The sequence below is a fragment of the Ascaphus truei genome, chromosome 6 (assembly GCF_040206685.1).
Source record: "Ascaphus truei isolate aAscTru1 chromosome 6, aAscTru1.hap1, whole genome shotgun sequence".
Lineage (NCBI taxonomy): Eukaryota > Metazoa > Chordata > Amphibia > Anura > Ascaphidae > Ascaphus > Ascaphus truei.
In genome coordinates this window covers 22,382,380-22,407,575 of record NC_134488.1, presented here as the reverse complement: position 1 = coordinate 22,407,575, position 25,196 = coordinate 22,382,380, and the positions used below count along the sequence as shown (strand labels likewise).

The window sequence follows — 25,196 nt, the reverse complement described above, 5'->3', positions numbered from 1 at the left end:
TAGCTTTTAAATATCATTTGAAAATATTTATAGGCGTCGAGATTGGATTCAAAAATAAATAAAAATAAAGCTGTTGATCACCTAGTTTAGACCTTTTAAAGCTGCAATCCATGCGCTGCATTTTTAAAAAAAAACCTATGTTTGAAGAGGGAGTCTTCGAAGCTGAACCCCATTAATTTCAGCTTCAGGGACTCCCCTGATTCCAGAGATACCGAGGGGGTGCAAGTAGCTGCTCGGCTAGCAGGGCTCATGTAATGGCCGCTGTTCAAAGCTCACGCTCTGTGGGCCTGTAGGGAGCCGTGATGTCATCAGGTGTGGCTTCCTATTGGCCAACGTGACATGGGGCTTTAAACTTTGCAGAGATACCGGCACCCCCTTTGGGGGTCTCTCTCGGGAAGCAGGGGGTCCCAGGAGCGGAAATTAATTGGGTTCAGCTACGGAGACCCCCTAATTGCAATCCATATTTAAAAAAATAATAAAAAATTTAAAATGTGCATGAATTGCTCCTTTAAACAGGTCCCTGGAATTAGTTAATTTTGGTCCTACGAAGGATTGCCCCTTCAAATAAAATCAAAAGCCAAGAGTCAAACTCAATCCGGCCTAAGCAAATGGCCACTGCAGGCAACAGAAAGGCCAGATCTGGGACCAGGCAACAGAAAGGCCAGATCTGGGACCAGGCAACAGAAAGGCCAGATCTGGGACCAGGCAGGAGAAAGGCCAGATCTGGGACCGGGCAACAGAAAGGCCAGATCTGGGACCGGGCAACAGAAAGGCCAGATCTGGGACCGGGCAACAGAAAGGCCAGATCTGGGACCGGGCAACAGAAAGGCCAGATCTGGGACCGGGCAACAGAAAGGCCAGATCTGGGACCGGGCGACAGAAAGGCCAGATCTGGGACCAGGCAACAGAAAGGCCAGATCTGGGACCGGGCAACAGAAAGGCCAGATCTGGGACCGGGCAACAGAAAGGCCAGATCTGGGACCGGGCGACAGAAAGGCCAGATCTGGGACCGGGCAACAGAAAGGCCAGATCTGGGACCAGGCAACAGAAAGGCCAGATCTGGGACCGGGCAACAGAAAGGCCAGATCTGGGACCGGGCGACAGAAAGGCCAGATCTGGGACCAGGCAACAGAAAGGCCAGATCTGGGACCAGGCGGGAGAAAGGCCAGATCTGGGACCAGGCGGGAGAAAGGCCAGATCTGGGACCAGGCGGGAGAAAGACCAGATCTGGGACCAGGCAGGAGAAAGGCCAGATCTGGGACCAGGCAACAGAAAGGCCAGATCTGGGACCAGGCAACAGAAAGGCCAGATCTGGGACCAGGCAACAGAAAGGCCAGATCTGGGACCAGGCAGGAGAAAGGCCAGATCTGGGACCAGGCAACAGAAAGGCCAGATCTGGGACCAGGCAACAGAAAGGCCAGATCTGGGACCAGGCAGGAGAAAGGCCAGATCTGGGACCAGGCAGGAGAAAGGCCAGATCTGGGACCAGGCAACAGAAAGGCCAGATCTGGGACCGGGCAACAGAAAGGCCAGATCTGGGACCAGGCAACAGAAAGGCCAGATCTGGGACCGGGCAACAGAAAGGCCAGATCTGGGACCAGGCAACAGAAAGGCCAGATCTGGGACCGGGCAACAGAAAGGCCAGATCTGGGACCGGGCAACAGAAAGGCCAGATCTGGGACCGGGCAACAGAAAGGCCAGATCTGGGACCGGGCGACAGAAAGGCCAGATCTGGGACCAGGCAACAGAAAGGCCAGATCTGGGACCAGGCAACAGAAAGGCCAGATCTGGGACCAGGCGGGAGAAAGGCCAGATCTGGGACCAGGCGGGAGAAAGACCAGATCTGGGACCAGGCAGGAGAAAGGCCAGATCTGGGACCAGGCAACAGAAAGGCCAGATCTGGGACCAGGCAACAGAAAGGCCAGATCTGGGACCAGGCAACAGAAAGGCCAGATCTGGGACCGGGCAACAGAAAGGCCAGATCTGGGACCAGGCAACAGAAAGGCCAGATCTGGGACCAGGCAACAGAAAGGCCAGATCTGGGACCAGGCAACAGAAAGGCCAGATCTGGGACCGGGCAACAGAAAGGCCAGATCTGGGACCAGGCAACAGAAAGGCCAGATCTGGGACCAGGCAGGAGAAAGGCCAGATCTGGGACCAGGCAACAGAAAGGCCAGATCTGGGACCAGACAGGAGAAAGGCCAGATCTGGGACCAGGCAGGAGAAAGGCCAGATCTGGGACCAGGCAGGAGAAAGTCAGCAAGTTCCGGAGTCTCACCTGAGTGCAGCTGCGTGGTACGTGTCAACATAATCAGAGATAAACAGCTCTCGGTTCCGAATGACTGGGTCTGTGATAACCAGCTCCCGACCAGAATCTGAGGGAGGGGGGGGGAACAAAATAAAACAATAGGTTACAACTTGACAATTGTAGGACCAGAGTGAGCCAACTATAATTAAATGTAAGCCTGTTTGCCTATGCTGTACAGTGTCACGTACATGGTGCTTTACAAACGTGATATAAAAGGGAAATGTGGTGCACCTTTGGGAGACGCTCAAACAAGGTCAAACAAGGTCAAACAAGGAGTACCAGCCCTGAGGAACTTATCCAAGTGGCATTAGGGAGACACACACTAGAAGTACATGTAGGTGCATTGATTAAGAGAGCATATATTAATGTTCAATAAATGAAAACTTGGGAACTAGTGTCAGAATTAGAATAAAATTAGTATTTTTTTAAATATCAGTTGGAAAGAAATATCAGTAAATAATGTAATTGAATAACTAAAGTGGGTTTTACTGGCCTCGTCGTAATTGTTCCTGATACAGAGGTGCGTGCATAAAATCATAAAACCATTAAGGTAAAGTAAACAAGTTTGGCAATTCCCCAACTACCCCACCAGTCAGAATTATATTGTAAATTATAACCAAGAAAACATTTAAAATCTCAGAATGATGTAAAAACTACTTAATACTGGTCATATAATACACTAGTATATATACTCACATACAATAGTGTATATATACACACATACACTAGTGTATATATACACACATACACTAGTGTATATATACACACATACACTAGTGTATATATACACACACATACACTAGTATACATACACACACACTAGTGTATATATACACACATACACTAGTATACATACACACATACACTAGTATACATACACACACTAGTATACATACACATACACTAGTATACATACACATACACTAGTGTATATATACACACATACACTAGTATACATATACACACATACACTAGTATACATACACATACACTAGTATACATACACATACACTAGTATACATACACATACACTAGTATACATACACATACACTAGTATACATACACATACACTAGTATACATACACATACACTAGTATACATACACATACACTAGTATACATACACATACACTAGTATACATATACACACACTAGTATACATACACATACACTAGTATACATACACATACACATACACTAGTATACATACACATACACTAGTATACATACACATACACTAGTCTTACAATAGACAAACACATTGCTAGCAACTCTAAGAACTCTAATAAAAATATAAGCCTTTAAATTACAGTCTGCATTATTTATTTACTTGTATCAGGAGAAACAGAGCCTATTATATTTACTATCATGCACAGTAAAGTTGAAATTTTCAGATTTCAATGTGGACATGCCCGGGGCTGAATATTAGTTGGAACAGATCACTTTGACGGTAACAAGAATGCTCGCTGGCGCACATTTAGGGCCCCAGCACATCCAGGTGAGTAGGAAGCGGCACTAAGCACTGTAAGCCTCCGGGGAGCTCTGTGCATGGAGGAGCACAGCCGTGATCCGTGCATCTAACACGCCATTAGTGTAAATGATTAACTGTTAGAAGGATAACATTATGTTAAATTGATTAATTGGGCCAAGTAATTATTAGCAGCTGAATATTGCTCCATCTCTTGAAACTAACCAGTAAAGAAGTGTAGGAGGACATGATTCAGAGAGGCGAGACACTCACACACACACACACACACACACTTATGAATTAAGTAGAAATAGCCGTGTTAGTACAGATGTGAAATTGCAGAGTAAATAAGTACTTCAGTATTAGGCAACACCTTTATGTTATTTGGACAAACAATTGATAAGACAAGTTTGGCAGTTCTCTCTCCCTCACATCAAGCAACACTCATGTACAGTATGTCTTGAGGAAGAGAGAGAACTCTTGAAAGCCTTTCTTATCAATTGTTAGTCCAAATAACATTTTTTTTAAAAGGTATCACCTAATACTGAAGTACTTATTTACTCTGCACTAACTGAAAAGGTAGATATAAAAAGTGTATTCTATTGAACACAGAGTCTCCGGAGCCATGGCTGAAAAGGTTTAAAGCGATGGTGCTGCAGTGATATTGGCGCACGGGGTCCATGCTTCTGTATGACACCCGCCCCCCACCCCCCCATGCACACAGTTATGCGGCTTGCCACAATGCCGGAAACAACAAGTTGTGCTACATCTATATACACACACACACATACACACACACATACACACACTGGGGGGACAGGATGGGGAGAGAAAGATTGAAAATATATATATTATATTACATATACAGAGACACACAGACACACACGACGTCAGGGTTGGGGGGACTCACCATTCTCATTGTGCCTGTCCTGCACCAAGTGCTGATAGACGGAGTCCGGCACCTCAGACTGGCGATAGTACCATTTCACATTCATCAATAGGTGGTCTCGTTTACTCTGAAAAGTTAGAAAGGGAAGTGAGACGCCGTTCCACCAACAGATCACCGGTGTCACAGTGTTAGACACACTGAATAAACAGGGTGCAACAAATGAGAAGCCATTGCCAGGCTCAATGTACTTAAAGTGAATGCTTCAGATCTGCACAGTATGTAGAATAAGCTTCCCCACTGCACAGCAAATTAACAGCACACATTTTGCCGCGGTTCTTAGAGGTGCTAAATTGATCTCGTTATCTGTACTGCTGGAGCCATATAAGGTTATATAGACGTTTGAAACTGTTAAGCCGAGGGTGGCCAACTCCTGTCCTCAAGGGCCACCAACAGGTCAGGTTTTCAAGATACCTCTGCTTCAGCACAGGTCGCTCAATCTGTGGCTCAGTCAGAATGACACGTGCCGAAGCAGGGATATCCTTAAAACCTGACAGTGGCCCTTGAAGACTGGAGTTAGCCACCCCTGTGCTAGGCAATGAGAGACCATTTACACCCCCTGGTTCAGCGTTTGATTCACAAGCAATGGTTCTGGCAGATATGAGAAATGCCCGGAAGAGTTGCAGCATGTAGGAGATGGAAACACAGATTTGTCACTCCCTTTGTGCGAGGTCACAGTGGTAATGAGTTCTGTCGGTCAGTGACTGCTTCTCAACTGGTAGTACACTCCGCTGCGATTAAAAGATCTTCAAATGGTACTTATAAGATGGAAATATTAAAAGCGTGCCAACGACTGGTATGCAGATAGAACGCGCACGTTGTGTGTTTTAGCTGTTTAAGTGCAGTGGTCTTCATTCGATGGCTAGGTTTCATTTACTTTCATCAGAACAGGCAAACCCTGAAGGATACCCGAATAGTGGCACAGCAACATTGTCCCTCATTCCCTCTAGAGCAGGGGTTCTTTCCCCCCCCCCCCCCATCGAGGTGATTGAAGGAGGTTCAGGGGGTGATTGAGAAGGTGCTGGGATTTGATGAAGATTGAATTTTTTGAATATAAAAAAAATGATCTAAACTCGAGAAACATCTGTTTCCATTCTTTATTTGTAACATTTTATTACGCTTATTCTGGTAAAATCACACGTGGCTGATACATTGTGTGAGAGCTTCTTCATCTCCCGCCACATGAATGCGTGGTCGATAGGGATCCACCTATTATCTTCTGTCTCTGTTCCATACTCGTACTTACTAAAGAGAGAGAGAGAGCCCTATACTAAACGTTTCTGTCTCTGTTCCATACTCGTACTTACTAAAGAGAGAGAGAGAGCCCTATACTAAACGTTTCTGTCTCTGTTCCATACTCGTACTTACTAAAGAGAGAGAGAGAACTATACTAAACGTTTCTGTCTCTGTTCCATACTCGTACTTACTAAAGAGAGAGAGCCCTATACTAAACGTTTCTGTCTCTGTTCCATACTCGTACTTACTAAAGAGAGAGAGAGCCATATACTAAACGTTTCTGTCTCTGTTCCATACTCGTACTTACTAAAGAGAGAGAGAGAGCCCTATACTAAACGTTTCTGTCTCTGTTCCATACTCGTACTTACTAAAGAGAGAGAGAGAGCCCTATACTAAACGTTTCTGTCTCTGTTCCATACTCGTACTTACTAAAGAGAGAGAGAGAGCCCTATACTAAACGTTTCTGTCTCTGTTCCATCCATACTCGTACTTACTAAAGAGAGAGAGAGAGCCCTATACTAAACGTTTCTGTCTCTGTTCCATACTCGTACTTACTAAAGAGAGAGAGAGAGCCCTATACTAAACGTTTCTGTCTCTGTTCCATACTCGTACTTACTAAAGAGAGAGAGAGAGCCCTATACTAAACGTTTCTGTCTCTGTTCCATCCATACTCGTACTTACTAAAGAGAGAGAGAGAGCCCTATACTAAACGTTTCTGTCTCTGTTCCATACTCGTACTTACTAAAAAGAGAGAGAGAGAGCCCTATACTAAATGTTTCTGTCTCTGTTCCATACTCGTACTTACTAAAAAGAGAGAGAGAGAGCCCTATACTAAACGTTTTGCGAGCTCCTGATTTTTGGTGCATTTATTTTTTGTTAACAATTTGAGGTTTCTTTTTATTCCGTTCTCGTGGGATTAAATGACATTTTTTTCTAACTTCCTTTTGCTGGCATATGAAATCAAAATATTGAAATGGTACTGGTACGTCATATATAAAATGATTGGTACGGGGTGATTGGGGACCTTGTTGGTCCCTTAGGGGGTGTTTAAGGTACAAAAGGTTAAAAAAAAAACCTGCAATAGAGTGTAAGCTTCCACGAGCAGGGCCCTCAATACCTCTGTGTCCGTTTGTGCATGTCCGTTCTAATGTAATATACACGATTCTGCACTTCCATCGTACCGCGCTGCAGAACATGTTAACGCTTCACAAATAAACGGTGATAACAAATAATCTTCAGTCACTTGACATCCCTTCTTGGTTCCCCCGCAGTCTACTCTTCAAGTCACAAATACACACATTTATAGGGCGCAGAAGTGATGTTGCATAACGAAAGATAAAAAGCACTGTACTAAGCCTTCAAAGAAAAAGGTAAACGGGGCTAATTTCCACTGTAATAAACACATTTAAGGGCTTGTTTAATAGATCCTTACATGGGCGCAGAACAAAGTTGTCTTCAAATAAGTCCATTTTGTTAGAACAGGCCCTTCCCCTTTGTCTCCCTGAAATACTAGAAATTCTGTAACACATGAGAAGGTAATAGTGACTAGCCAGTAAACTTTCCCCATATTCCAAATACTGCCGGATGTGGAGAAAGGCCCAAGGGAAATTAACATTCTTTAGCAGTGAGACAAGCCCAATTGTTTATTTTTATTTCTCCTATGGAATCACAAAATCTTTTTTTATTATTATTTATTATTTTTTACAAGTTGTACACCTGCACGAACATTGAACCCCCACAAAAAGGTATATTTGTGATTTTCAAAGAGTTGAGGGGGGTGTGGAGAGTGGAAAATGAGCACCAACCAGTCAGTGCCTTCTTTCACTCAGCCTTGTCCATGCTGATGCATGCAGGGTGTAAAACCAGTGATGGCCAGGTAGTGGCAGCATTGTCCCAGATACGGAAGGCCATGCCACATAATGATCTCTAAGCACATTGTCAGAGTGTTAATGTGCTTAAACCCAAAAACTTTTCTTTGAGGCTTCAGGCCGCAATCTGCCCATTTGCGTTTAACTCGTGTAATGTTTGTATCTTGCCCCATAAGCATATCCATCTCTTTTAAATATATATTTTTAGGGGGGGGGGGGGGGGGGTTGTGTTAAAAACATTTTCTTCATCTCTTGCTTCTGATGTTATGTAAATCTAACCCAGGAGCGGTCAAGTCCAGTCCTCAAGGGCCACCAACAGGTCAGGTTTTCAGGATATCCCTGCTTCAGCACAGGTGGCTTAATCAGTGGCTCAGCCTTCGACAGCCACCTCTGTGCTGAAGCGAGGCTAACCTGAAAACCTGACCATCTGGTGGCCCTTGAGGACAGGATTTGGCCGCCCCTGTTCTAATGTATACATTGCATCGGGACTTGGGGGGAGCTCAATTTTAACCTCCCAATCACTTAATACAGTATTTCAAACATCTCCTAAATGAAGTGTTAGGTCCTGTTTATAGTTGCGGCGTCCGTGCGCGCCACGTGACATCACTCGCGAAACCTGCACTACAGGCTGGAGGCGTGGCGCAGACGTCACGTGACCGGTTCAGCCAATGAGGGCAAACCGCTCACGTGACGCGGCAAAAACAAGTTCACGTGCGCGCTCATTGGACAACATGAATTTGTTTTGGCGGCGCGCTCTGCCACTATAAACAAGGCCTCAGAATGTACCAATAAAGAACATTCTAGCAAAGGGCAAGAACAATTGTGTATAAAAACAAAACTGAAAATAACGATCAGCGCAGGTTGCTTTAACGAAGTTTACGAAATCACACCATTAGACTGAATCTCTTGCCAAACCAACTTTACACCCCATCAAAAGGCTGTTTAAGAACAAGTCCCTCATCTCTATCTTTATGTAGATCCTTTAACTCAGATTGGTTCCCAGTGAGTAGATATCATGAAATCAAGTGTTACAAAAAGGTCACCGGGTTGTGAGGCTGCTGGAGCGAAGGAGCAGTTCCCCGCCAAGTAGCATTGTTTATTTACAGTCATTCATTGGAACGGAGGAAATAACCTATGATGGATTAGTGAATCACCAGTAGGGGGCACTCAGTACCACAACTCTGCCCCTTATAAAAGCGGTGTGTTTGCAATGTAGTCTCCAAGACCCATTTGAACAGTACTGCATTGCTTGTCATTACCCAGAATCCCTGGCTGCAGTGAATGCACTGTATGCTGTGTGATTATGGGGACATGTCAGACGTGAATATACGCAAGTGTTCCATATATAAATCACTTGGGAGGCAGGAGCAAGTGAGGCTTCACCCATTCAAATTATTACATACTATTCTGTTGCTGCACAATATGCAATTTATATACATATTCTTTCATGTAACTTAACATATGACGGAGCTCTAAAAACAATGTGCTTTTTAAATCAAACTCCATAACCCAGGCAAAATATGTAAACAAAAAACAAATGCCCTTTCCCAGAACAGCCACGATTTTTCAAAATACGTTTTTGAAACATGTCGAAAACGGGATGTCTCCTCCCTCCCCAACCACCCCTCATCCTGCCCCCTCTTCCCTCCCCACTCACCCGGCTCACTCTCCACCCCCCCTCCTCCTCCTCCTCTCACACGGCCCCCTCTTCCCCTCCACGGCCCCCTTTTCCCCTCCATGGCCCCCTCTTCCCCTCCCCCTCACACGGCCCCCTCTTCCCCTCCCCTTCCCCTCCCCCTCAAACGGCCCCCTCTTCCCCTCCCCTTCCCTCACACGGCCCCCTCTTCCCCTCCCACTCACACGGCCCTCTTTCCCCCCCCCTCTTCCCCCGGCCCCCTCCCCCCCTCTTCCTCACACGGCCCCCTTTTCCCCTTCCCCCTCACATGGCCCCCTCTTCCCCCTCCCCCTCACATGGCCCCCTCTTCCCCCTCCCCCTCACATGGCCCCCTTACCCTCCCCTTCCCCCTAACACGGCCCCCTCTTACCCTCCCCCTCACACGGCCCTCTTCCCCTCACACAGCCCCCTCTTTCCCTCCCCCCTTCTTCCCCTCCCCCCACACGGCCCCCTCTTCCCCTCCCCCCACACGGCCCCCACTTCCCCTCCTCCCCTCCACCCCCACACGGCCCCCTCTTCCCCTCCACCCTCACACGGCCCCCTCTTCCCCTCCTCCCCCACACGGCCCCCTCTTCCCCTCCACCCCCACACGGCCCCCTCTTCCCCTCCACCCCCACACGGCCCCCTCTTCCCCGCCCCCTCTTCCCTCCCCACTCACCCGGCCCCCTCTTCCCCTCTACCCTCACACGGCCCGCTCTTCCCCTCCCCCTCACATGACCCTCTCTTCCCTCCCCACTCCCCCAGCCCCCTCTTCCCTCCCCACTCACCCGGCCCCCTCTTCCCCTCCACCCTCACACGGCCCCCCTCTTCCCCTCCACCCTCACACGGCCCCCCTCTTCCCCTCCCCCTCCCCCTCACATGGCCCCCTCTTCCCCCCACCCTCCCCCTCACACGGCCCCCTCTTCCCCTCCACCCCCACACGACCCCCTCTTCCCCTCCACAACCACACGACCCCCTCTTCCCCTCCCCCTCACCCGGCCCCCTCTTCCCCCTCACATGGCCCTCTCTTTCCCCTCCCCCTCACCCGGCCCTCTCTTCCCCCTCACACGGCCCTCTCTTTCCCCTCCCCCTCACCCGGCCCTCTCTTCCCCTTCCCCTCACACGGCCCCCTCCCCACTCACACGGCTCCCTCTTCCCCTCCCCACTCACCCGGCCCCCCTCCACTCACACAGCCGCCTCTTCCCCCCCCCCCCACGTCCCTCTCTTCCCCCTCACATTGCAATACTGTCTAATCAGTACACTTTCAATTCCATTTTGAGGCAGCTACAAACTGAAATAAGTTACAATTTACCAAATTGACCAATATAAAAGTGTGTGTATTACCTACTATTGCACAGACGTGGTAGCCCCCCCACAGCTTGTGTCAGATGCATACATCCAAACAGTGGTTTCATGGAAAATCCCCAAACCACATATTTCAGGCTTACTCGTTAAAGTCTTACTTATAGGACTAGTGTTATAATAGTATAGTGTATACTATACGGTACAGCTTTTCTAGTAGTTTTCTAAAGGGGCCAGATCTGGGGGGAAAAACAGGAGTAGAAGGGCCACAAGAGTATTGCCATTATGGATACATTTAAAGGCATAAAAATCATTCGATGTCACGTCTATACCATACATATAGACTATATATAAATATAGTAACATTAGGGGGTGTTTCTTTTTAACGTGCGTTTTTTTTTTTGTGTTTAAAAAAAATGTGCATGGGTTCTTCATTTATGAAAGGATAGATATATAATCTCTTACAAAAGATGTATCCCGATAATAAAATGATATATGCTTAATTGGGAATAACTAGGTATGCGTACACACTAGAAGAATGTGAAGCCATTTCCACAAACACCTCTAAAAACTCGATTTGCACTAAGAGAATGGATATAAAATACTTTGTTGGTATCTATATCAATATTCCAATAGATGTTGGAAAGTATGTGATGAAGGTGGTACGATGTTACATATCTGGTGGTCTTGTCCCAAAAGTGGTCCCAGATCTCCAGAGATCCATTTACTGGATTATTTTTATTTATTTTTTAATCCCAAACATGGCTAATTGTTTCCAAATATTGACTTCACACATTAAAATCGGCAGCCAGGTATCCCTTTGTATCCTTCCCCATTCACCTTTTTTATTAAAATTTTCAAAATAAACTGTTGAAGGGGTTTAAAAAAAAACAAAAACTTAATAACAAACATTTTGTTTGGGGGGGTGGGGGAGGGGAGATCGCAGCTGTTGCGGTTTTCTCTCCCCACCCCCACTTTAGCTCCTAAAATGTTTCTTCCCACCCCAGTCAGTGGCTCTGTGCCACACCCTGACTGGTGCCACACACAGACAGGGATCCCTCCCATGCTGTCCCCCTCTTGTACCTTTGTCACATCGAACCTTGGTCCTGCTGTGTTGCGGAGCCGGTAGCAGTCAGGACTGAGGGGGGGACAACAGCGACAGAGTGAGGCTCGGGCAGGGAGCAGTGGAGGTCCAACACAGGTGCCAGCCGGGCATTAAGTTATCTTATACGTGAATTATAGGGTGAAAAATTACACTTCAATGATTGAACTACAAAGACATTAGAATGAGCAGAATGTGGCCCCATGGCCAGCAGCTGAAGGGCCCCGTTTTAAGGGATAACTACAGGACAATAGGCAGAAAAATAGATTGTGTATCCAAGGCACATAAGGTGAATGCGTGTCCTGCTGTTAGGGACATGGAGCCTGTGGGGTTGATATGGTTTCCCAGTGTAATGTACCACAGTACTCACTAAAAGAAGATACGGGGTTATACCAAGTTTGCTGACCCAAGTCCTTCTGCAGGTTTACAGCCATGCAGAGGTATTTCCCAGCAGAGTCTAGGCTGTGAGGACAGAGGCAGCAGTCTTCTCCCACTTAGCTAAAGCGTGAAACGTTGTGTGTGTCACTGGCTGGCAGAACAGACTCTAATGTTCAGACATGGCACCGGGAGCCGGGCAATGTTACGCGTCAGATATATACAACTATGCTGCCACAGGTGCAGCGGACCTGCGCTCAAAGGGGGAAAGTGCTATGTGAGGAGTGGCTCAGTGAGTAAAGACACTGACTGACACTGAGATTGCTGCAGGGGAACCTGGTTCAATTCCCAGTGTCGGCTCCTTGTGACCTTGGGCAAGTCACTTTATCTCCCTGTGCCTCAGGCACCAAAAATATAGATTGTAAGCTCTACGGTTACCTGTGACCTGTGCCTGAAAAATGTCTCTGTAAAGCGCTGCGTACAATTAGCAGCGCTAAACAAGAACATGCTATTATTATTATGTATGTATGTAGATGGATTCCTCCCAGCGTGGGAAGGGTAATGGCGGTGCACAGCGTGTCAAACGATGGGTAATGCGTTCCAAATTAAGGAAGTGCGGTGGATGCTGGTTCACGATATCAAAAAGAGTTTATTGAACGTTTAGCAACATACTGGGTAAAAACAAGAGTCTTGAAGGGAACCTCTGATGCGTTTCGTGCAGTATATGCACTTTGTCAAAGAGTAATGTTCCCTTCAAGGTGCCAGTTCTTTATGCAACCTGTTACCGGAAGTCCCGCCCCCCAGATCCGCAATAGGTCCCCGTCAAGAAGGACAGGAGCCTATGGTGGAAAATGCAGCTTGAGTGACAGTTCAACCGGCAACAGCCAGCCAACGATAGAAGGCACCAATGAATACAATAGTAAACAGGAGCATATATACTCCACACAATGAACAAAAATATATAAAATATAACATATTATAAAAGTAGTGATTGTTGGATCATAAATGATCAGCTCAAAAGGTATATATGTAACCGACAGGTTTAAACTAAATCAGCTGTTGAGAAAGATGTAATAAACATATAATCAGAATACAACAAACCTAACCAATAAAAAAAAATTTTTTTTGTATTTTAATTATTTTTTTTATTGGTGTGCGTGCGTATATATGTGCGTGTGCGTATGTGCGTGTGCGTATGTGCGTGTGCGTATGTGCGTGTGCGTATGTGCGTGTGCGTATGTGCGTATGTGCGTGCTTGTGTGCGTGCGTATGTGCGTGCGTGTGTGTATGTGCGTGTGTGTATGTGCATGTGCATGTGTATGGGCGTGTGTACGTGCGCGTGTATGTGCGCGCTTATGTATGTGTGCGCGCGTATGTATGTATGTGTGTGCGCGTATGTATGTATGTGTGTGCGCGTATGTATGTATGTGTGTGCGCGTACGTATGTATGTGTGCGTGCGCGCTGTGTGCGTGCGTACATATATATGTGTGCGTGCACGCGTACGTATGTATGTGTGCGTGCGTATGTATGTGTGTGTGCACGGGTATATGTATGTGTGCACGTGTATGGGTGCGTGCGTGCGTATGGATGCGTGCGTATGGGTGCGTGCGTATGTATGTATGGGTACGTATGTATGGGTGCGTGTGTGCATATGGGTGCATATGTATGGGTGCGTGCATATGTATGGGTGCGTGCATATGTATGGGTGCGTGCATATGTATGGGTGCGTGCATATGTATGGGTGCGTGCGTGCGTGCATATGTATGGGTGCGTGCGTGCATATGTATGGGTGCGTGCGTGCATATGTATGGGTGCGTGCGTGCATATGTATGGGTGCGTGCGTGCATATGTATGGGTGCGTGCGTGCATATGTATGGGTGCGTGCGTGCATATGTATGGGTGCGTGCGTGCATATGTATGGGTGCGTGCGTGCATATGTATGGGTGCGTGCGTGCATATGTATGGGTGGGTGCGTGCATATGTATGGGTGGGTGCGTGCGTATGTATGTATGGGTGCGTGCGTATGTATGTATGTATGTATGGGTGCTTACGTGCTCACCTCCCAAATTATGGACAATCTAAGTTTCCATCAGGTGTCCTACAAAATGTAAGAGCAGGAGCGGGGGGCGTTGCTACTAGGGGAGGGGGCGTGTCCTTGGCTGGATCGGGGCTGTGTGTGTGTGTCTCTGTGTGTGTGATGTGAGATGTGTGGGGGAGATGTGCCAGCAGGGGACGGACGGAGAGCGGAAAAGAGGTGGCGGGAGCGAGGGGAGATGCGGCAGCGGTATGTATATATATATATGTATATATATACATACACACACACACACGTGTGTATGCGTGTGTGTATGCATGTGTGTGTGTACGCATGTGTGTATATGTGCGTTTGTGAGAGAGAAAATAAAAAGTCTCTCAGAGAAACCACATGAAAGGTGTAGTGTGAGTGTAAAAAAAAATAAAAAAAATATTTATAAAGCAAAATTCCTCTTTAATTGTGTCAGGCAGGGTCTAGCCAAGTTAAAAAAAATGTTGTGTGTAGCACAGTATGTCGGACAACAAGCAGGATCATTTATAACGGAGACATAACTAGACGTTATTTCACTAGAGGGCTCAGCAGGGAATGTTCGTTATGAGAGCGCACAAGCTTTATAAGGAACCTATTAAGAAAATACCCACATTATTCTTACATGTTTCCTATTATGCCTTGATGTTCACAGGCTCATAACTAGAGCTGTTCATTTGTAGGTCTCCAAATACACCAGTTTGAGGTGTTATTCTATGAGAAACGTTGACTACAGAGCAGAGGTTGAGGCTCCGGGTACTTCCGTAGTCAAAATATTATGATTGTAAGTGACTGCAGTTGCACCACAAAGCATCTCCCGGTGGCAAAACGAGATTTACCACTACAACTTATTCCCAATTTAGTTGAACCACAGCCTACAAAGCTGGAATGAGGCATTTCCCCCAACAAATCTGAGGATTGCTGGTTTATGTTGGCTTGCACAATACAATGCAGAGATTGCAAAAGGAGACTTGTGTTTACAATTATGTCCTATTCAGGGGTTGCTTGCTGGTCTCCAGACGGATGATGATGCCATGTGGAAATGTGGAAATGTGCCGTTTCATGTAGATTACAGTCTTCTAATGGTGTGTCGAGTGAACAAGAAAAAACTTCTACCATCAGATTTGTGACGGGGGGGGGGGAATGGTGTTCTGGAACATGCAATATAACCGAATGCCCAGAAATGTTCTCACATAGCTCTTCACGTGTTCTTGACTTCGAATTCTAAGGAGAATATTCCTAATTCACATATACCAAATCATAAACCGATCACCTCATCGAAATTCTAGCTCCTTAAGAGGGCTATTTTGTCCCTAACAATAACATAACATGCCGTATTATTCTGATGTTCTCAACACCAGCCCCCCCCCCCCGCCAAACAGGTCAGGTTTTAAGGATATCCCCGCTTCAGGTGGTGCAGTCTTCAATTGGGCCACCTGTGCTGAAGCAGGGATATCATGAAAACCTGACCTGTTGGGAGGGGGGAGGGTGAGGGGGGGGGGGCTTGGGGCTTGGAGTTGAGGACCCCTTCTTTAAGGCCTGCAGCCACCATTGCACAGCAAGCCGCTGAAGATGCATTCAGCACTTTGGGTTTAATACAGACTTAGTTTGTAGCCACCACAGGGTAAGGGAGAAGAGAAAAAACAAAGATGCGTGTCATGACAAGAATGAATTGCAGTCGTCACCATGTGTTTCCCACAGCTCCTATAATGTGCTACTGAGCAATAAAACACTTCCAGGGAGATAGGTGGCTAAAATTCATTGGAAGATAGCAACTTCTGGCACAGCAAAACCGCACGTACAGTTGTGTGAAAAAGAAAGTACACCCTCTTTGAATACTAAGGTTTTACATATCAGGACATAACAATCAACAGTTGCTTAGCAGGTCTTAAAATTAGGTAAATACAACCTCAGATGAACAACAACACATGACATATTACACTGTCATGATTTAACAAAAATAAAGCCAAAATGGAGAAGCTATGCGTGAAAAACTAAGTACACCCTTACTGCTTCCATAGGAATTAAGATGCTAAGTAGCAGACAGGTGCTGCTAATCAAAAGCCCTTGATTAATTGATCATCAGAAAGTGTGACCCCCTCTATAAAAGCCGAAGTTTTAGCAGTTTGCTGGTCTGGAGCATTCAGGTGTGTGTTAACACAATGCCAAGGAGGAAAGACAAAAGCAATGATCTTAAAGAAGCAATTGTTACTGCCCATCAATCTGGGAAGGGTTATAAGGCCATTTCCAAACAATTTAAAGTCCATCATTCTACAGTGAAAAAGATTATTCAAAAGTGGAAAACATTCAAGACAGTTGCCAATCTTCCCAGGAGTGGACGTCCCAGCAAATGCACCCCAAGGTCAGACCGGGCAATGCTCATAGAAATTGCAAAAAAAAACAAGCGTTACATCTCAGACTCTACAGGCCTCAGTTAGCATGTTAAATGTTAAAGTTCAAGACGGTACAATAAGAAAAAGACTGAACAAGTATGGTTTGTTTGGAAGGGTTGCCAGGAGAAAGCCTCTTCCCTCTAAAAAGAACATGGCAGCACTGCTTAGGTTTGCAAAGTTGCATCTGAACAAACCACAAGACTTCTGGAACAATGTCCTTTGGACAGACGAGACCAAAGTGGAGATGTTTGGCCATAATGCACAGCGCCACGTTTTGCGAAAACAAACACAGCATATCAGCACAAACGCCTCATACAAACTGTCAAGCACGACGGTGGTGGAGGGGTGATGATTTGGGCTTGTTTTGAAGCCATAGGACCTGGGAACTTTGCAGTCATTACGTCGACCATGAACTCCTCTGTATACCAAAGTATTCTAGAGTCAAATGTGAGGCCATCTGTCCGACAGCTAAAGCTTGGCCGAAATTGGGTCATGCAACAGGACAATGATCCCAAGCACACCAGCAAATCTACAACAGAATGGCTGAAAAAGAAAAGTATCAAGGTGTTGCAATGGCCCAGTCAAAGTCCAGACCTCAACCCGATTGAAATGCTTTGGCTGGACCTTAAGAGAGCTGTGCATAAACAAATGCCAGCAAACCTCAATGAACTGAAGCAACATTGTAAAGAAGAGTGGGCCCAAATTCCTCTACAACGATGTGAGAGACTGATAGTCATACAGATAACGATTACTTCAAGTTATTGCTGCTAAAGGTGATTCTACAAGCTATTGAATCAGACAGTATACTTAGTTTTTCACACATGGCTTCTCCATTTTTGCTTTATTTTTGTTAAATAAATGATGACCGTGTAATATGTCGTGTGTTGTTCATCTGAGGTTGTATTTACCTAATTTTAAGACCTGTTAAGGAACAGATGATTGTTGTTATGTTCTGATATGTAAAACCATAGAATTCAAAGAGGGTGTACTTTCTTTTTCACACGATTGTATACTCAACTGATCCTATAGACCAGTTTTATGGTACTTTAGTGTGTGGTGGTGGTTTTGAGACGCACTGCAGCACAATCTCACACTGGTGAGGTCAAATTTCTCATGGGGTGCTCCGGATTTCATCAAGTACACATATTGATGTTATATTGTGTGCAACCGACAGATGGGAATCAGTCAGATTAAGCACTAGAGTCCCTTTACATGTTCCATTAGTTCCATTAGTTACAGAGGTCCCAAATTTTTCTTGGCGATTTCAACCCAACAAAATGCCAACAAACAATTTTTCTGGAAATTAAGGGGTTTATATTATAGTCATTAAAAAAAAAAATATAGAGAGGAGGGACGTGTCCAGAATCTGGGTCAAAAGTCTGCACAAACCACGCAAAAAACACCCGGGGTACCCTAAATTTGGGGTCTTGGGTCTCCAGAGCCACTGGACACCCTCCATCTGTTCCGGAGTCTCCCCTGCGGTCGGCGCGATCCCCGGGAAACACAGAGGTTTCCCCCTGCAGACTACCACAAGGCGCCCAAGATGGTCGCTGGACACACGCGGCCTAACCAGTAACCCGAGCCCAGCAGACCTCCCAGAGCCAGACGAGCGTCAATTCAGGGGGCAAGCTCCTCACAAATGAGGAGCAAAAGACAGGAGGAGCTCCGAGACCCGCCAAGGTGAGCACCGTGTCCGGGAAGGAGGTGGATAACACAAGGCCGGTGCCGCGCTTGGCAACGTGGGCCACCCCCGGTACTTCAAACCCCCCTAATGGCCCTACTAAACCCAGAGGTGAACACGACCGAGGCATAAGGAGACATCTCCCTAGAGTCCCACGCCCCATCACGGAAGGGGGTCCTGCAGCTTGCTGCTGTCTGCAGAGAGCGTTGAGGAGGCCCAGATGAGGGGCGACCATCTAACCTTCACCTCCAGCAGCGCAAAGCTGAGAAGGGAGAATCCCTCTGTTTCCCCCCCCCCCCCCCCCCAACTCACCAGATCGGACCCTCCCACAGACAACAGAGCACAGGTATAATCACACCCCCCCCCCTCCTTGTGCACAACTGGCAGATACAGGGACCACCCAAAGTGCCTCCCTCACCAAACATGGCCACCGCAGGCGTCAAGAATTCGGTTGGAGGCCATGACAAAACCCAGGCTAACTCTGGAAGAGAAGGTGGGCGAACAGGGGATGATAAACCTATCACCCACAACCCTCCAGATGGTGAAGCTGCAGCCCGAGACTCACCCAATCTACGGGATCACTCTTTCCCCCCCCCCCCCTCCCCACCTCACTGCGGGAGAGAACTGACAATAGAAAGGTAACTAGAAATGACCAGAGAACGCTTGGATGACCTGTCATACCAACACAAGGACATGGAAAACCGAGAGCGGCGGAACAATCTAAGGCTGCGGCCCCGCTGGTGCTGATCGCGCTCATGCTTGAGAGCGGTGACTTCACTAGCTCTCCAAGCATGAGCGGCGGGTGTCCTGGCTATTTTGCAAGAGCACGCGGGTGGCATTGCGGGCAAGTTGAGCGCGCTTGAAAGTTAAAAAATTTTTGTTTACTCAAGCGCCAAGCTTGACTGAGCGTGCATGCCCGCGCAGGGGCTTACACATATAGATTTATGTAAGTAAAAGCGGCAAGCACCGCGCACTCAGCGCCAGCGGGCCGCAGCCTTAGAGTGAGGGGTCTACCAGAGCCGGAACTGGAACCAGAGGCCTTCAATTCAAGATAGAGGACAACCATGATGCCGGAGAGGAGTGAAGCCGATCTACTGCTCGACCGATGCCATCGGGCCCTCAGGCCTCGGCCGGGTCCGTCGGAGCCTCTGTGAAACGTCATCATTCAATGCCACTTCTTCAAAGTAAAAGAAGCCTTCCACTCAGCGGCGAGAGGGACCGGGAACCTTACCTTTGAGGGAATCCAGCTCCAGGAATACCAGGACCTGTCCCCGAACACCCTTGCAAGGAGAAGGGCCCTGAGGCCGGTGACGGCGGTGTGGAGGGAATCGGGGGCTCAGATACAGATGGGTCTTCCCCTTTCGCCTCCTGGTGATCATGGGAGGCAATGCTCACACACAGAAACCCGGCAGTGGGCGCTGCATTTCTGGAGGGCCTCGGTCTAGAGCCGCAGTGGAGGCGGCGACCCCTCCCAGATGCACGTGCCTGACTTGGCAGCTACGAGAACCCAACAGAAGAAGGCCCGAGCCACCCGAGAGGAGGAAGCGGCCCAACTTTCTGGGCCCACGTGAGTACCGCAAGCCCTCCGAGGCCAGATCATCCCAGCCTAACTCTTGACTTATCAAAAAAAAAGTTCTAAGTTTGGTTCTCATCTATCATACGCTAAGTTTGGATATGTTCTATACTGTGATAAGTTTGAATATGTTTTACATCTTGCTACTGTTGGTTGTGTTATACATTCTGCTAAGTTTCAGTGGCGGCTGAACAGTGAGCAGTAAGCGCCTTAATTCCCTGCGATGCGCCGACAACCGAGGAACACATATTTCCATGTGAACCTCAAAACCCCCCTTGGCACCCCCCCCCCAGGTGTTCCTGGGAGGAGACTTCAATCTAGCACTAAGCCCCGGAGATGGACAAAACAGGCCCCCAAAAATGCAGTAGGAAGGAGGACACTAGAGTCCTACTCAAAGGGCTCAAGAATCTGCAGCTGTGTGACATATGGAGAGAACTGGTCCCCCTGGCCATAGAGTTCACATTCTTCTCCGCGCCGCACGGCTCCTATTCGCGAATTGATTATATCTTTGCCCAACAAGACTAATCCCTAGAATCTTGCAGGCCAGGAAACGCGTGTTCTCCTGGTCGGACCATGCCCCCGTAGAAATCCAGTGCTCAGGCCTAATAACCCGACCACTAAACTCTCAACGGAGACTGAACGAGTCCCTCTTGAAAGTTCCCGAGCTAAGAGACCTAATGGAGGAAGATTTAGCGTCCTATTTTAAACCCAATGTGGGTAGTGTGACCTCACCATTCGCCCTATGAGAGGAAGGTTTATCAGACTAGCCTCGGAAAGGAAGAGGGAAAGGGAAGACAAAATCAGGGCAGCTAAAGATAGGAATGCAGATCTCACTAGAGCCAATCAGAGACAGAAATAGTCAAACGCTAGGGAACTTAAATGAGGCAAAACTAGGACTGAACCTGCTTTTGACGTCTCAAGCAGAGAACTCTTTGAACTGGGACAAAAGAAGGTTCTACGAGAAGTCCAACAAATCGGGAACAATGTTGGCGACAAAATTGAGGGGGAAAACAGGCGAACCAATCTCTCCTAGCTATTAGACAAAAATCCAGCCTTCTCATGTCCGGCCCCGCAACTAATAAGTAAAAAATTTATGTCATACTACTCCTCCCTCTACGACGGGAACAAAACACTACACGATGCAAAAACCTCAAAAAAAATATAGAGTATTTCCTCAAAGAAGCTGAACTCCCCTCCATCTCCAGCATAGACAATAGCAAACTAGGCCAAAAAATAGATATGGAAGACGGGCCAGATGGCTTTTCTAACATCTATTATAAAAAATGTGCCCATATCCTAGCCCCTCATAGGCTAACGCTTTTTAATTCTATATTAAATGAATCTCAGTTCCCCACCAATATGCTGCAGGCGTCCATCACTCTAATACATAAAGAAGGAAAAGACCATTTCCCTAATCAACACCGATCTTAAAATGTATTCCAAAATCCTTGCAAATACTGAATAAATTACTACCTTCCTTGGTCCACACCGACCAGGTGGGCATTATCCCAGGAAGGCAGGCCTCGGACAACACGAGGAGAATTAGATTTGATAGCCTTTGCCTCCAAAAACAAAATCCCCTCCATGGTCCTGAGCTTAGACGCAGAAAAAGCGTTCGACCGCATAGATTGGGTATATGTGGAGAAGACTTTACATGCCTTCGGATTTAACGGCCCTTTCCTCCAAGCAGTCATGGAGCTGTACGCGGGGCCCACAGCGAGGGTGATTAGCCAGGGATTCCCTTCGGATCTCTTCCCTATAAAGAATGGAACAAGGCACGGTTGCCCACTTTCACCCTTGCTGTTCGCCTTGTGTATGGACAAGGCCTGACAAAGGCCTGACGGGCTGAAACGCGTCAAGAGGATCCGTTTGCACTATGTTCTATTAAAGTTTCATGCCACACTGATCAGCCTTTCCTGAAGCTTTTATTCCACGGCTGTGCGGCGTACTGACCTCCCTGGGGAGGATTTCTTGTGTATGGAACAGCTTGCAGCATGTATTCGAAAAAATCCAAATATATCAGGAATTCAGGTGAAAGACCAATCCTACAAGATAGAGTTATTCGCAGACGATATCTTTCTCACAATTGCTAACCCTCTGACCACTCTTCCCAATCTATTCTCTACCATGGAAATGTTCAACTCAATCTCAGGGTTCAAAAACAAACAATAGTAAATCTGAGGCCCTTAATATCAATATCCCGCACCGCTCAGTCAAGCTACTGGAACTTAATTTCGATTTTAAGTGGCAATCCTCATCCATAAAATACCTGGGTGTGAACATTACAATCAATTACAATACCCTATATAGGGAACATTTCCCCAGCTTACTAAAAACCCTAGGGGACGATTTAGGGGCATGGTCTGACTACAATGTATCTTGGGTAGGGCAAATTCAATGCGTAAAGATGAATCTCCTCCCATGGATTCTGTACTCATTTCAGACGGAGCCAATTCCAGTGGTACACAAGGAGATAACTGCCCTGCAATCCCTTATTACAAGGTTCATTTGGGGGGGAAAAAGGGCTAGAATCAGGAGACATACTCACAATACCCAATAAGGCAGGGGGCCTGGCCGTGTCATGCCTTATCTCAGCGGTGCGCAAACTGTGGGGCGCGACCCCCAGGGGGGGCGCGACACTGCCGACGGGGGGCGCGGGGTTTACAGAGGCCCCGCGCGCTTCCCGAAGGCACTTAAATTAAGTGCCGGGGGAGCTGCAGGGCCTCTGTAAACCTAACTTACCGTGGCTCCGGCGGCTTCCTCCCTGTGTCGCCATGGCAACGCGGCGTCAAAATGACGCTGCGAGGTCATGTGACGTCACGTTGCTATGGCAACGTGACGTCATTACGCCGGAGCGCGGGTAAGTTGGGGTTGGGGGGGGCGCGGGAGTGAGGGGACCGCCGGCAGGGGGGCGCAGGGAAAAAAGTTTGCGCCCCCCTGCCTTATCTCATACTATGGCTCAGCTGGGCAGTTCCAGCTAACCTTCTGGTACTCTGACCACCTCTGTAGGAGATGGGCCGAGCTGGAAAGCGCTCTATCCCATCCTTATAAACTCCAAAACCTAATATGGATTCCAATATCCAAAAAATACAGAGTCAGCCTAGATCTGCCAACAATTACACATTCCCTCAGACAATGGGAATCACTGAAAAAAACACCACCTGACATCCACCACATCCCTGATGACTCCTATTTTCAGGAACCCGCTCTTTAGTCCGGGATTGCCGGAGAGGAGTTTTCTATTGTGGAGGGAGGCAGGATTCCTTAGATGAAGTGATCAGGGCCCCGATCAGAAAATTAAACCGTTTGCAGACATACAAAAGGGAAAAAAAATTGCAGAATAAATAAATATTTAGGTACCTGCAACTTAAAGTCCTCTATCAAAGTACGGGCCCCGATGACCCCCTAACAAAATATGAAACCCAATGTTTGAGAGACGAGTGATCAGCAGGGCTCATCTCCCGCATATATGGAACGGTAATTGGGTCCCCCACCCAGGCCCACAATAAATTTAAATATATGACCCAACGGGAGCAGGATCTGAGAAAGAAAATTGACAAGGACTCTTGGGACAATATACTCCTAGCAGTAGCCAAATGCTCGATCTCCACGGTAATTAGCGAAAATGGGTACAAAGTACTGATGAGGTTGTACCCAACGCCCCAAAGGCTCTCCAGGTTTTTCCCGGGCTACTCCCCAGAGTGTCCAAAGGGATGCGGTGGTCAGGCCTCTTTCATCAACATATGGTGGGCCTGTCCCAGGGTATCAGCATTATGGCAAAAGGCGAGAATCTGGGTCCAGGGAATCCTGCAAGTAGACTTGGATCCCTGGCGCCTCCTTCTAAACAGACCATCTGATGCCCTATCAAGACAAGAGAACAGGCTGGTTTCCCACATTTCCACTGCTATCAGGTGTGAATTGGCAGCAGTATGGAAGCAGTCGGCAATCCCTAACCCTATCTAAAATAAAAAACAGACAGGGCTTCATCTGTCAGATAGAGAAGCTCCTAAGTCTGACAAACGATGCATGCAGTGAATTCCTTACAGTCTGGGAGCTCTGGATCCACTCAGCGGGCATACAAGGAGTAGACACTAGATCAATCCTACTATAGTCATCCTAGGTGGGTCACTGAGAGTCTGCTAGGTATAGAAGGTAGACACTACTACAACCCACGAGTCCTCGTCCCAGAAGGGGGAAGCAAATCCAGGATGGCCCAGGCCCATGGAGTGGCCAGACCACTATAAGATACCACACCTCACTGTGCCAAGAGACAAATTCAGCCCACTAGGAGTCAAATACCGAGCGCCCTTGTGAAAATGCCTGATATGAGACTCCAGCTATGTAATACATGTAATTCATGTCTTGTGATGTATGCAATATGAACGGACCCCTCTCCCCACCCTTATGATTTCTGTACCCCCCTCCCAATTAATGTTACAAGGGGAAAAAAAAAAAAAAAAGAGAGAAAGCAAAAAAAGAACCCAACAACCTAGAAGTCTGCAAGGGACACACATCACTGCACCATCAGATAGAGCCAAGAACTTGCCCTAAACCCATCGCTCTTCTCCTGCCCACTGCTATTACCTTTGAATATTACAAGATGGACGCAGCACACCAGATGAGACTCTATAACACACTGAATTAAGCAGGCGACTTCACACAAAGTGGTTATCACAAATTATTGTTTGAATTCCATTTAAACATTGCACAGCGCTCACCATATCCTCAGAGGGTTAAACCACTGATATTGTGCAGGCTGCAGCTGCCCAGCAGATTCTCTACAAGAGGGGTTTAAACTGCCTCATTACTTCCCCTATTTATATGCTACGCGCCATGTAGAGTAGCTTGGACAGAACCCGCTCTGATGTGAACAAAACTGACAACCCAGTCCTCCTCGTCTGCCAAGCATCAACATATCGGGGCAACAGCTTAACATCATTATGTTGTAACCAAAGGAGAAGCAGTGGGCACTAGTGACTCATCGCACAGATCACAATGTCAAAACCGGCTGAGTAGAAAATCTGCATAGTATATTCAGCTTGCGGATCTCGCCAATCTAGAAAGCGGGTTCTTGCCGCAGCATAGCAATTCATAGCAGGAAAACAAGGGATTCAATGACATTCAGCCAACCGCTTTACTAAATTAGTCAGGGCAGTATGTTAAAGCAGGATGGAAGAATGGACCCCCTAATTCAGGAGTGCTCAACTCTAGTCCTCAAGCCCTCCTC

The 25,196-nt window shown here is 47.2% G+C and overlaps 1 protein-coding gene across 7 annotated transcripts in view; it reads right to left on the bottom strand.

Annotated features, from left to right (window-relative positions):
* Window positions 1–25,196, bottom strand: part of LOC142496744 (arginine-glutamic acid dipeptide repeats protein-like) — a 332,612-nt gene that overhangs the window by 52,336 nt on the left and 255,080 nt on the right. For all 7 annotated transcript variants that reach the window (XM_075603618.1, XM_075603617.1, XM_075603623.1 and 4 more), the window contains 2 exons: window positions 4,687–4,792; window positions 2,279–2,375 (listed from right to left, as the gene is read on the bottom strand). In XM_075603618.1, coding sequence (XP_075459733.1) covers window positions 2,279–2,375; window positions 4,687–4,792 — 203 coding nt within the window. The remainder of the gene's footprint in view (window positions 1–2,278; window positions 2,376–4,686; window positions 4,793–25,196) is intronic.